Source organism: Paramisgurnus dabryanus, chromosome 4 (assembly GCF_030506205.2).
Source record: "Paramisgurnus dabryanus chromosome 4, PD_genome_1.1, whole genome shotgun sequence".
Classification (NCBI taxonomy): Eukaryota; Metazoa; Chordata; class Actinopteri; order Cypriniformes; family Cobitidae; genus Paramisgurnus; species Paramisgurnus dabryanus.
The window spans coordinates 5132939-5147873 of NC_133340.1; the positions used below are offsets into that span (position 1 = coordinate 5132939).

At 37.1% G+C, this 14935-nt stretch overlaps 1 protein-coding gene across 1 annotated transcript in view; it reads left to right on the top strand.

Moving 5' to 3' along the window:
* Positions 1-14935, top strand: part of fbxo41 (F-box protein 41) — a 50415-nt gene that overhangs the window by 12153 nt on the left and 23327 nt on the right. Inside the window, exons 2-3 of the mRNA XM_065265473.1 lie at positions 3723-4686; positions 13851-14058. Coding sequence (XP_065121545.1) covers positions 3971-4686; positions 13851-14058 — 924 coding nt within the window. The 5' untranslated portion in view covers positions 3723-3970. The remainder of the gene's footprint in view (positions 1-3722; positions 4687-13850; positions 14059-14935) is intronic.

Consider the following 14935-nt stretch of genomic DNA (forward strand, 5'->3'; position numbering starts at 1 on the left):
CACTTTTTTGACCTGAGATGCAGAATTGTAGTTTTATGCGGGGGTGTTAGAACTGCACCTTTTATTACTCATTGCTTATTTCAAGAGTTGATGGTTATAGTTTAATTATCAAATTATTTGAGAAGAAGCAAGTTCTCCGACTTGCTGACTTAGTTATGTATTTAAATCTGAGCACAGGTCAAAACATTTTTGAGATCGCTGCTGAACCTCTATAGGAGCCATTTGAGATTTTTATGGAGATTTTTTTAAAGGATTTCCAGCACATGCATTAACATGGCCTTTCAACTGATCATTTGTGAAGAACGGTCTAGTAATGGTGTGTAGCCATCCATTAGCTAACTGAGTTACTGGTTTCTATGTCACTTGTATGTGAGTGCTGATGTTGATGGTTCTCATGCAGAATAATTCACATTTTTTGTTTTTGGGGCAGATCATTAATCTAATCATGTTATCAACAGCAGCACATTTTAAAGTTTACATTTTAAATAGTTAAACTTTTATTGTAACCACACCTAATTTAAAAAAGACAAAATGTACACTCTAAAAATGGCTGGGTTGGACAAAACACATGTTGGGTCAAAAATGACCTCGTGCTGGGTTAAAAATGACTCAATGTTGGGTTGATGTTATGCAACCATGGGGTATAATAACCCAGCATTTGGGTTAAAACAACCCAACATTAGATAAATTTTAACTCGGCAATGTGTTCTGTCCAATATTTACCCAATATGGGTCAAAAATAACCCAGCCATTTTTAGAGTGTACCCCTGCTGAAAACTCTGCAAACCAGCCTTTTAGGGTTTAAGCCTTACTAGTTGGCTTACCAACCTGACCAGAAGGGTGTGCAACTGGTTTAGATGGTTGGCCAACTGGGGTGCGTTTCCCGAAAGCAGCTACTTTATGGTCGCAAGTTCTATCGTAACCAATAGAGATCAATGGTAACAACGACTATAGTTAGCTAACAATGCTTTTGGGAAATGCACAGCGTTTATCCAGCCTGATAAGCTTGTATGTGACCGAAACTCTTCTAAAACCATCAAACTCTAGATTAGATTTTTACATTTTGTTATTTATTATGTAGACCTGGGCCATTTCACCGAATCAGTGCGATTTGCATGTTGTAACTCATCAAAATTGAAGTTCATTATTTATCTTTTTTTAACACTAAATCTAATAGCACACATATTTTACTTTTCATAATGAGTATTGGTCAATCTCAGGTAATAAATTAATTTTTTAACATGGTTTCTTAATGGAGGATGGAGGCATTTATGGAGGTAACAGGACTGAGGTTTTTTTGCATAGATTTAGCAAGTACATGAAATATAGCAACATGTGCTAAAAGCATGAAGACACTGAATTCTAGTGACTTACCAAATTTTTTATTTGAAAATAAACCAATACCATCAAAGAAATAATATAGGTGACAGGACAGAACGTTAAGATTGACATTCACAGTCATAGCATCAATATCATAAAATATACAGACAAGTAAATTAACGAGAAAAGTGACTTTTAATCTCCACGTTGCCTTCAAACCTCTTGAAAATTTGACATTTGAAATATTCTCTAAGAAATTATGTGTTAATTTTTTACACATTGTTTTGTGTTATCCTATTTAACACATTATCTGTTATTTTAACACATTATGTGTCATTTTGTTGATTTTGTGTTCGAAATAAAAGGGACAACACAAGATGTGTTAAAACAACACAAAGTGTGTTGTTCCAAAAATAACACAGAGATGTGTCTAGTTAAGGACAACACATTATAATGTGTTATTTTAACACATTTGTTTTAAGAGTGTTTTCAAAGGGGGGAACATGTTGGGTAACAAGACTGGGGACATGACTAAATGTGCATTTTATCTAAAATATTATGTCTTTTTCAATGGTAAATAAAAAAACTATGGGATATAATATAGTAAAATAGTAAAATATAAATAAATACAGCAGGGACGGATAAAAATGCTGTTTTTCAGTGTTCTATGTATGTTTTTATTCATGTTATAATTTTTAAAGTTTAAATTTGGTGTTAGATTAACATGCAGGACACTTTGCCTAATAATAAAATTTATTTAAGAGTTAGTTTTCTTGCATTTTATACATATAATATCCTGAAGACAGAAATAGCACCTTCGTAGAAAAGATGTGTTAATTTTTTAAACAACTTTGTGTTAAGCTTTTATCACAATATGTGTAATTTTAACACATTATGTGTCATTTTGTGTTGATTTTGGTTTAAAATACAACACAAGTTGTGTTAAAAGTAACACAAAATGTGTTGTTTCAATGATAACACAGAGAAGGGTGGATTCTGGGACAATTCATTTAGTCCCAGAATCAACACTAATGTGTTGTTTTTAACTTATCCATTCTAAGAGTTGATTCGGTGGAATAGCCCAAATCCATATTTATAAAAAATAAATTTTTGATAGTTCCTTAGTATATATAACAATATTTTTCTTTATATAAAATAGACTGTTGGTTTGAGCTGAACATTGCCACAGATGATTCGATTTAAGATCTTAGATTAATTTAGGAAATTGTGCTCACATAATCCTCAGATGAATAAATTTAAATTTAAAATGAATAAATGAATAAATGACTGTTTCGTTCACTGGGACCTGGTCTGTAATTCCTCAAATGTGTGCAGTTTAGGTGCTCATCATCATTTCAGCCGAATGTCATTATTATCTGCAATGTGTGCAATACTGTGGGGATGAAAAGCCTGGTAATTGGAACAGTATAGAGGACTTGGAGCGCTAATGGGGATTAATTACGTCTTTATACTTGACTTGTGTTAATAAAGGGTCTGTTTGAGAATAGGCTATTGGGTGAATTATTGTGACATTTCACACAATTGGTTCCTCCTTTCATGTACTGTCAAACTATTCCTAGAATGGCAGAAACATTACAGAGAGTACTCACTTTGTATGGTGGCATATCAAAGGATGCAGAATAGTGTGATGCATGCAGACATGGCAACATTTTACTTTGCATTAGAGCCCATAAGTGCACTCTCAGCAAAATTTATTTTTGAGACCAGGATCAAACCACTCACCGACATTAGCTAACTTTTTTTTTTTTGCTTCTCCTTACTGTATATTAGCAAGGCAGTCTTGTCAGGTCTTGTGTTTTAACCATTTTAAGTGCTATTGTGAGTGGTTTTTGATGGGTTTTGACCCCCGAAATCATTACTCATTTTTGCTAGTTGATGTATGTTGACAGTAAGGAAAAAAGGGTGAATCATCCAGATGCCCTCCATACACTGAGAAGGTCTTGGATGCTGTCCAGTTCTCCTGTGTCTATAGCAGTTGTCTTTTGGTTTCTGGGTCAAATCATTATCATGCTGCAAAAGTTTATGCTTCACTTTAGTTATAATGTATTCTTTATTTGAACTTTACCAAAGAAATAAACTTTCTCATTAGCCGAGATTGGCAGTTAAAATAAAGGACTGTAGTTTGTGCAGCTTTGTTACATGAATGCCTATTTTTAACTTATGATGACAACTGATTCTTTAAATGGCAGCACTTTGTATTCCACAAATTTAACTGTGTACCTCTAGTGAGCTGATATCAGCTCTTATATTTGTCAGGCTGCAAGCAAAGCATGTCTGTGTACGCTTAGCTATACTGTATTCAGCTGTCAAAGCGAAACTAAACTGAAATTGCAGTTAAAAAGCTTATTTAAAAATAATCTTTGGTGTTGTACTTTTTTTAGGACTGAAGATTGAGACCCCAAGAAAGACAAATTAGGTGCAGCGGTAGGAGACCTGATGGTAGTCAAGACATTGTGAAACCTAAAGAAGAATGTGTGACGATCCCCCGTTCCTTCTTCAGCACTTCACAAACCCAATGCTTTTGAGATGAGTGGTCCTCCGTTGTCCCTGGCCACTGTACCTGCCTGCTCTTGGCAGTGCTTGGTGGCGTGAGCAGATTGCTCCACCCTGGCAGCCACGGGAGCGTGGAATGGCCTCTTTGGACCTGCCGTATCGTTGTCCTCGCTGTGGGGAACACAAGCGCTTTCGAAGTCTGTCCTCTTTGCGTGCCCATCTGGAGTACAACCACACCTACGAGACCCTGTATGTGCTGTCCAAGTCCAACAGCGTGTGCGATGCCGCTGCGCTGCTGCCCCTAGTGGCCGACGGAGCCCTCACCGCTGAATCTCGTTTTCCGTACCGTGAGCTGCCCTGCTCTGGTGAAGAGCTAGGTCTTCCTTCCTCTACCGCTTGCTACCTTCCCAATGTTGAGTTCCCTCTGGGTGAGATTCTGGTGAAGACAGCCATGAGCTCAGGCGATGCCTTGACATCCACTGGGAACAATGCAGTCGCAGTGGCCGCTAACGTGGCCGCAAGCGCTGTGGAGGCAGCTTACGAGGAGGGCCTGGCTCGGTTGAAAGCACGGGCGTTTGAGAGGCTCGAGTTGGACGAGAGATTGGAGAAGCTGTCGGAGGAGGTGGAACAGAAGATCGCGGCGCGCGTCGGTCGCCTGCAGGCGGAGCTGGAGAGGAAAAGCTCGGAGCTGGAAAAAGCCAAACTTGAGAGTGAGAGGCTCGGTCAGGAAAAACAAGACCTGGAAACCAAGGCTACTGAGCTGTCAAGGCAGGTGGACGTGTCTGTGGAGATGCTAGCCAGTCTTAAGCAGGACCTGGTTAACAAGGAGCAGGAGCTGACACACAAACAACAGTAAGTTACATGACTTACATACTTACTTAAGTTATACTTTCATAGACAGATCTTCTTTGTATTTTTTATACAATTTTTTAACCAATGAATATATTTATTCTTTTATCAGAGCATTTAATACTGAGCACAGCATTGTGGGTGTTTTGTAGCGAATTTTATAATCCACCCTCCAACGTCTTTATTTATATTCCTTTACCTTCTCCCTTCCTTCCTTCAATCCTTCTCTCTCTCTCTCTCTTTCTCTCTCTCTCTCTCTCTCTCTCTCTCTCTCTCTCTCTCTCTCTCTCTCTCTCTCTCTCTCTCTCTCTCTCTCTCTCTCTCAAGTGGGCTAAGTTGTAAGCCCCAAAAGGGCTAAAACTTGTAAGTCTAGAATATCTCTGAGCTCCAGGCTGCTTTCTAACTCTATATATGGTCTGTGAAAACATTGCTTTGTTCTCTTATTGCTTTGTGTCCAAGATTAACTCTCATGCACAGGTGGGCTGTTTAATAATATAAGACTTGTACTCTTGTGGGCTGCAACTGTGCAAGTTTTGCTGCCTCTGCCTAAGAACGGATGCAAACTAAACTCCACCCTATGGCCCATTTCCTCAAATTTGCAGTGTTTCACTACTTCCCTATGTATCTACAACTTACCTGGATGAGTCGGTTCCAGTTATACATATTGGGTTGGATTTGGGTGGATTTGGGATCTCAGACTTAATACCTAGCCAACTATGGCTTAAGGTCTGGTGCGTACAACAAAGGAACACTATAGCAGGAAACACTTTAGCAGATTCGAAGTTTTCCTCTGATTGGTGGGATTTATACAGGATTTCTTTGCGATTTTTAAAGGGGGTGTTCAATGGTTTTTTATGCATTCTGACTTATTAACACAGTTTAAGAGTTTGTTTCCTCATGCAAAACACAAGACTCAAGACTCAACAATGGCACGAATGAATGAAGTGTATTTTTGGATGTAAGGAGAAGAAAGCCAGCATTATGGAAACAATGGATATAGTTTGTTTATCCAGGGTAGCAGCGGAGTTTTGCGTGTGTGTTTGTATAAAGCTGAATTTCATTGAAAAGTCCCAACCGGGTCATGAGTTGCATGCGGTAAGTAAGACTTCTGTGTTATGTTGGAAATAGGCTCATAAATGCATATTATATAAACGACATGAAGTGAATCATAAGTTATCCAGTCAGTGTTGTATAAAGTGTTGACTCGTGACTCGCTCCTCCCGCAGTTCGTAACTCCTTTTGAATTTTCTTGTACGTTATCGGAAATAATCAAGAAAGCTTATCAGTCTTTTATAAATCTGATCAAACTAAAAACTCATCGGGGATATGAAGGATGTAATACTACTCTATAGGTGCTCCAGATTAACATCAGATATGCAGAAACAGCATGTGTTTTGGACGCTTTACAGTTCTCTTGGAAACAACACAAAACCACCTGATCGAGGAAGAAAGCTGTTATGTTTTGACGGTGATGATCAAGATTGAATAAACTCTGCATTTTGAAACATTTGAGAGGTTCCATGCATAAATTCTTTAAAAGATGTCCAATAGTTTTGATTGAAGCATTTATTGGAATCTTAAACAGATACTGTATTTTAACGTGTTTGCCATTGTTGTTATAAATTTTAGAGACGTTAATAAATGATGGTTTCACACCCGTCTGTTATTGCGGAGATATCTCCAAGTAGGGGCGGACGGTCTTCCTAAAAAGCACATCACGATCTTTATAACAGAGAATCACAATACTTTATCTGAACTGCAATCTTCTTATTAATTTTAAGATCCAAGCTAAAACATGCCCATATGACCTTATTATTTGTACAGTTTAAAACACTACATTGCATCATTTGTTTTTATTGTAATTTTCAACTTCTCTTACGCATCTAGTAATAACATAATTCAGACGTCATAAGAGGATTTGATTCATTGGTAGACGAAAACACAAAATGTTTGTGCAAGTTTGCAGTGTTATGTATGTGCACATGTTGTGTCTGAGCGTGCAGCATTTCTTTAAGAGTGCTTTTCTGAATGAAACATGTGAAATACATGACACCTAAATGCAGAGTTGAGTGTTTATGTACATTTTATAGGGTAATATCGGCTTTATTAGTGGTTTTTACTTTGGTGTGAGGTAAAATCCGATACAATAGGCATAGATCCACATTTGTCTATGACAAAATACCCATAGATACACATTCATTCCTATGAGAAAACCAGGGAGAAATCCTCTTTTAATAGACATTTTTAATCAATTAAGGGCAGTTAATGATTAAATTAACATTTTATGACATTCTGAGTTGAAGCAGCATTCGGATACTGAATATTGGACATAAGGCTTTTTAAATTGTATAGGCCTACTGGCCGTCAAGATAAACTATGTTGTTAAAAGACACGCTGTTTTGTTAAAGCTTACCCATAAGTGGTCATTATCTCCCATTCAAATAAAATTTCACTGCCCCCAAAATGATTTCTGATCAATATACTGAAGTAAAGGGGGCAATTTAGCCAGTTGAGTGGTCTGAGCATTGAGGGTCACGTGGAGTTGGATATTCTCAGCAGGGCTTCATCTGAAATATAGACCCGCCAGGATTGATTTGCAGTTCCCTGTGGATTAAAGCTGTCTTGAGAAGCAGTTCACGTACTGCTGTAGATAGGGAGAGAAAGAAGCCTCATTTCTTTCTGTTTTCAATGTCTCTGTTATTTGACCCTTCCTCTATTTTTCTCTTCTTTTTCACTTTGATGATCTTCATACTGATCTCTGATCTGATCTGCACATGCTCCGCATTGTGCTCAGCATTTTGGATTAGTTGTCTTTTCACCCCTTGCTGTTTTGTATCAATGCTATATACAATACCAATACTAGTTGTATACTATGCAAAATGATAATGCAACTGAAGAGGCATGTATGACTTTTAGCAAAAGCTAACTTTCTCAAAAGATTATTGTACTATATGCTGTCTTTTATAATTAAGTTCCATAATTACTGTAAGTATTTTTTTTTAAAATCTTGTGGCAGATTGGTCACGTCACGTTGCTTCCAGAAAAATAAATAGGTGCTTGACACTCTTAAAAGAGAGATGAGAATATTTGGGAGTATAACTTGTTCCTCTAAAAACAAATTTTGCAATTCATTAAAGATACGATTATACTAATTTCATGCCCATTTGTGTAACAAGGCCCTATTCAGGTTTTTTACATATGAATATTCATAGATCAGCTGTGTCTGTTGGCTCAACAATCAGGATTTTGCATGTTTTACAAATGTTTTCACTGTCCCAGTACAAAAATATGACATTTAATTTTTGGAAATACACTTACCTAAAGGATTATTAGGAACACCATACTAATACTGTGTTTGACCCCCTTTCGCCTTCAGAACTGCCTCAATTCTACGTGGCATTGATTCAACTAGGTGCTGAAAGCATTCTTTAGAAATGTTGGCCCATATTGATAGGATAGCATCTTGCAGTTGCTAAAGATTTGTGGGATGGGTACATGGTGGTCATAAAGGGATGGACATGGTCAGAAACAATGCTCAGGTAGGCCATAGCATTTAAACGATGTTCACACCATTACACCACCACCACCCGCCTGCACAGTGGTAACAAGGTATGATGGATCCATGTTCTCATTCTCTTTACGCCAAATTCTGACTCTACCATCTGAATGTCTCAAAAGAAATCGAGACTCATCAGACCAGGCAACATTTTTCCAGTCTTCAACTGTCTAATTTTGGAAGGCTTGTGCAAATTGTAGCCTCTTTTTCCTAATTGTAGTGGAGATGAGTGGTACCCGGTGGGATCTTCTGTTGTTGTAGCCCATCCGCCTCAAGGTTGTGTGTGTTATGGCTTCACAAATGCTTTGCTGCATACCTCGGTTGTAACGAGTGTTTTTTTCAGTCAAAGTTGCTCTTCTATAAGCTTGAATCAGTCGGCCCATTCTCCTCTGACCTCTAGCATCAACAAGCCATTTTCGCCCACAGGACTGGCGCATACTGGATTTTTTTCCCTTTTCACACCATTCTTTGTAAACCCTAAAAATGGTTGTGCGTGAAAATCCCAGTAACTGAGCAAATGCCACGCTCAAAATTGCTTAAATTACCTTTCTTTCCCATTCTGACATTCAGTTTGGAGTTCAGGAGATTGTGTTGACAAGAACCACTCCCCTAAATGCATTAAAGCAACTGCCATGTGATTGGTTGATTAGAAAATTGCATTCATGAGAAATTGAACAGGTGTTCCCAATAATCCTTTATGTGAGTATATATTCATATGTTTGTGTAACACAATATGAATGTCTGTCTTGTTGGTTTGCACTGTATATGAAGCTTTCAAATGTATGTGCCCAGCATTCTTCAAAAAGCAATGTTAGTCCCCCTCTCACATCTTCTGTTTCTTGTATCTACTGTAATTATCATTCATACTCTGGGGACCACATGTGATTTACAGCATTACATAATCTTTTCCTTTACTGATCCAAATACAGTGAGCTGCTTATTATCTGTCTGCTGCTATTTTTGTGCACTTTAAATAATTGTTGCTTTACAAATGTTACAGATAGAGGTCTTCCACTTAATGTCTCAGTCTTTTACATTTATGGATTTGACAGACGCTTTTATCCAAAGTGAATTATAGTCCATTACACTGTATGCATTTTATCAGTATGCCTTTATACCGTTACAAAATATGTTAATATAATATAAATATATTATAGTAACTGCTTAAACTACAACTGGTATTTGCTATAAAATCAGTATGAAAATTTGACTTTGAAACACCCACAAGGGTTCTTCCATTTCTGCATAAAAATGATGAATATCCATAAATATCCATGTCAGGTTTCGGGTCATGTGACAACACAGTATACAAGTTAACAGATGCTCTGCATGCTACTGTATCTTTCATACTATTTTTGAATAGAACGCAGCAGAAAACCATTGATTTACTAGTCATATTCAGTATAGTAGTATATTATTTTAAAAACAGCAAGTGTTTAATATTCATCTTCTCATGCTAAGAATACCCAACGATACATTTTCTTTAAGTGCATTGAATATTCTCCTTAAAACTGAATGAAATAACTAAAATAATCACGAATTGTGTGCTGCTTGTTGTTGCTGTAAAGCAATAAAATCACTTTTGTTTAAAGACATATCCCACAGCCATCCAATAGTTGTTTCCATGGAAACCAGTCCAGATATCATTCTTTAGTCAGTGACAGATCAAGGTTTCTCTATGCATTTTCTTGCTAATCTAGAAGTCTGTGAATGCTGAACCTCGTCTGCCAGCACTGGTAACATCATATCTAACGCAGCTTTAACACATTGCTGTTAGATAAGTGTGCTGCAAAAGGTCATCACACAATTTGTCAGTATCTCTGAACAGTAGTTGTGTGATGGGGTTGATCTTTAATAACCAAGTGCTCACACACATTCAACAATTAAGTTGGTTGCAATCAGTCTTCTGATTTCAGCCATACGTATCAGTGGTCCTGTAAAAAATATGAAACCCAGTCTGGCTCTTTAATCCTTTGCTTGTACTATTGGAATTTAGATATTAGCTTCCTGAGCAGGTCTTATTTATATTTACGTTCCCTCTGTGAAGATGCTTCAGTCAGCTCTGAGACTATAAACTCAAGTGATTAGTGCAGACAGCAAGATAGACTAAAATAAGCTGCTTCTCTAGCTCGGTTGCTTTCTGTAAGTCTACCAAACCAAAATATCTGTAAGCTATTTAACTTGCTGATTTGTGCCAAATATAAGGTTGAATATTAAGGTTTATATTTTAGTACGGAAGTATTGGTTAAAATGTTTTAAATGTTTTTGTCAAATGCTGTGTAAATCTTATTACATTGTATTACATGCATATATCAACATTATTTATGTCATTCTATTTATTGATATTGGTGATTAAAAAAACATTGAAACGACTGAAGAAGATAGTCAGTGTTCATTTGTTTGAAGTCATATAGATAAAGGCATTTACTTCATCCTCATTAAGCTCTATTAGTGTCCACAGAGAAAAAGAAAACCTGATAAATAATTGAGAGTTTGACCCTGAAACAATGCCTCTTACAGAAGAATGCGCTCCACTATCAGAATAAGGAATTTTATAGACATACTAGCACAAATGTTCATCTGCTTTGTTTAGCCCAGCTGGTTCCTTCCTTTTCTTATTTTAGGCTCTTATATACCATCTGCCCGAAAGCATGGAAAAGGACATTTTAGAGTATGCTGCAATAATAAAACCTGAAACGGTGAAATCATCGTATTTGCCTGAAGCAGATTAGATGCACCAATGGTGTTCAAATGTACTTAAAGACTCCATGAAATGCTTTAAAAAGTGCATTTAATAAGTTGTGGCCTGAGATAGCTATGGGCTATTAATTGTAACATTTACATTAATGCATTTGGCAGACATTTTTATCTAAAGTGACTTACAGTGCATCCAAAGTATGGATTTATATCAGTATGTGGAGTCAAACCCATGATATTTTGCGCTGCTAACACAATGCTCTACCAGTTGAGTTACAGTAACAGTGAGCTATTTTCTATTGAAATACTGCCCATGTCTGCTTAAGGAGCTCTTATTATAATTGCCCCTTTATCTGCACTGTCCAATCACAGTACTGCCATTTAGTGCAGAGAAAGAGAGAGAGAGAAAATAATTCACAGCAGAATTGAGTTTCAATTGCAACAAACCACCATCATTGTGATCAGTGTTTGCACTTCATCCGCTCATTTGCATTTTAAAGGACACACCCAAAATGGCACATTTTTGCACACACCTACAAAGTGGCAATTTTAGCATGCTATAAAAAATGTATATGGTATTTTGAGCTAAAACTCCACATATGTGCTCTGGGGACACCAAAGATTAATAATTAACCAGAGATTTAAAGTTGCCTGCCAGCATTTTTCACAAAATGCCTTCCAGAAAAAAATATTCTAGAAATATATAAACATTCAAAAATATCAAATGAAAGAACAGACCCTCTTCTTTCAAACAAACAAACTTGGACAAAAACGTTTAATCCATCTTCATTTCTTCTGTTTTTATAACCTCTTAAATATGGGTAGGTTTCTTCAAAAATACCAAATTTTGGGCAAAAATCTGAAATAATTGCATTTTTGTAAAATAATTTTGTTAGAAATCAGATTCAGAGCGATAAAATCATACACATAGTTTAAAATTGTTGTTAAATTAGTTTTCGCTTAAGTTTTTTTATGAATTGGGCATCTAGTGGATAATAGCGGAATTACAGATTACCATAAAAACTCGTCAGGAAAGCATCATTGGCAGGGAAATGTTTTTTTTTCTTAAGAGAAAACTTGTCAATGCGGGGAAAGAGTTAATAGGCAATAATGGGAAATTGAATATTCTGTAATTCATTTTTACATTCATGCACTTGGCAAATCCTTTAATCCAAAAACAATTTACAATGCATTACAAGTTATACACTTTTTCAGTATTTCTGTTCCCTGGGATCGAACCCATAGCCTAGCAACGCTCTAACCCAGCATTGGGTCAGAAAGGAACACTGGGTAAAATTATCCCAGAAAATGGTTATATTTGACCCAACTATGGTTTAAAACAACGTGACATTTAATTACAACCCAACCGGTTGGCTCTCGTCCCAATGCTTGGTTGAAAATAACTACCACTTGAGCTACATACTTTATGAGTAATCGATGTTTGCACATTGTACTCTATGTGAATATATAATAAACATTTATTTTGTCAACATTTAGGAATGCACTTACAGGCACTATACATGTTCATCATACCAGACTGAAAGCCATAAAACCTGTTTGTTTCAAAGCAATGCTTGTAAATTACAGTGTTGCTCATCCGATACATTAAAGACAAATGCAGCTTTGCCAAGTCGACCAAAGAAATAAGATGCCGGACCTTTAATTACAAGAAAGGCCATACAACATTGAGATCGACAGATACAGTGGCAGAGAAGTAGCAGCCAAAATGCATTTACATGTGTGTGTGACATAGCACAGAGTAAAAATTCGGTCTTGGTTTCATATCACTATGCATGCTATTACCGTAGTCTAATTTACACTCTTGATTGACTTTCATGCAGTTTGTTGTTTGTTTGTAAGAGACATCAATGAAGGCTAGTCCTAGACTAAAACGCATGTTTGAGCCGTCTCAACAGATATCCTCCGTAGTTTGATATTTTGCTACTTTGTTTCCTACAATTTGTTATTTTTTATTTATTATTTACAGTCTCTTGTCGTCTTCTGTTGCTCTTCAAATAAAAGCTCATTCTTCATTCATTTGAGCCTTGTTTCGGTTATAAATCATTATGCTGGTGGAGGAGACGACGCATAATTCTTATGCGATGGACTCCATATCTCTAAATTATAAAATATCTGTAGCACAGACTGCAGTCTGGCATGATAATTTAATAGAGTCTGATCTGTATCATTGTCATTTATCATTTGGGATTACAACGTTACATAAATGTGATTAAGAGTACATTTAAACACACTGATTCTTCTGCTTTATATAATGCTGCTTTCAATTATCGAGGATGATTAAAACATCAAGTGCATTTACATTCTTAAACTGTAGCCTATATTGTTTTCAAGGGGAACAGATATGAATAGCAGCCAAGAATATAGCTGAGGTGGTGATGTTGACAGTGTTTACATTTCCTACACAAAGATAACACTCGTTGTGCTTTCGTTGGATGTCCACGTGCTCTGGGGATTTGCAGAATGCTGAAGATAAACAAACATGAAAAGGGACAAATGGGAGGCAGAGGGTGATGAGTGTTACAGTAGATGCCCTTTTCAGATTTGTGTGACGGGTTTTACATTAGCATGTGTTTCATTTTTGTCATAGGAAATCCCAATCTGTTGGTAGGGGTGTGAAGCCAGTCATGTGCACGTAATACTTTATATTTCTGGGAGCCTAGAAATAGACACAGTTTGTGAGTTTTACAAAGTACAAGTGTTTTACATACTGTAGATCAGCAACCCCTCAAGTGTCTGTATCTGTATTGTGGAGGTTGCCAAGTATTGTTTAATCCTAAATGATTACTTGTTAAAAATAAATTTGGTTCCTTATAACTTTTCTGATAACGACTAGCTAACTTTAAACTATCACTTACGTCAGTCCTCACCAATTTCTTTGTTTTTTCTCACTCAGAGAGGTGGCCCAGATCGATCAGTTTCTGCAGGAAACAGCTGCACGTGAAGCCAACGCCAAAATGCGTCTTCAGCAGTTCATTGAAGAGCTGTTGGACCGGGCTGACCGCGCTGAGAAACAGCTCCAGATTATCAGCAGCTGTGCCACAACTCCCAATGGCAGCCTGGGACACTGCAGCCTGCAGGGATCCAAACCTAATGGGCGGCAGGTACAGTAGGAAAAGACACATGATGGTATATTGGCCAATAATTGTTAAGTTATTCAAATAGTTTCAATTCTAGCTTGACCGCTTTGTATTTCTTATCAATGCAAAATCTGAGAATTCAAATATGTGTAAAATCACTGTTGATAATCTCATGTATGCATACAAATTAATGAAAAATCATGCTGTATCTGTAACTCTTGTACTGTAAATTTCGGACATGCTTATGGTCTACAGTTACTGTGGAGCACAGTAAATAAATCTGAATTCCACACTCCAAAAATGTCACCTAAATCTCCGTCTGCGGTTACCTGAACTCCCAGGTACCTTAATGTGTTTATAGCTCCTACCAATTGTAAATAGTGGAGCCATACAGAGTGCATACAGATCACCAAGGACCAATCTGGCTTTTATTACCAGAGTAAACGCAATTTAAGACATTTTTGCACGGTCAGTAACAGCCACAATGACTCCACTGTGGAACCAAGTGCACTACTGAGTAAATTTTTTCCATAATATCTAAATAATTCAACTATATGTGTATGTATGTTGGGGTGCTTTCACTATACAGCTCTGCTTAATGCAGATGACACATTCAGCATTCAAGCAACTAACCTTGTGACATCATTGGGGATAAATTCTTTGCCCTCAATCCTCAGTCATTCCTTGTGCTGTACAACCCTTGTAAGATTGATGGTGCTTCTGTCTCATTTCTGTGGGCAAAACGCCCAGTGTGTGTTTGTAAAGGTGTGTGTGTCCCATCAGCACTATGGTACCTTGCCTGGCCCACATTTTCTTAAATTGACATTCCACTTTTTTTGAAAATATGCTCATTTCCAGCTCCCCTAGTGTTAAACATTAGATTCTTAACATTTTGGAATCC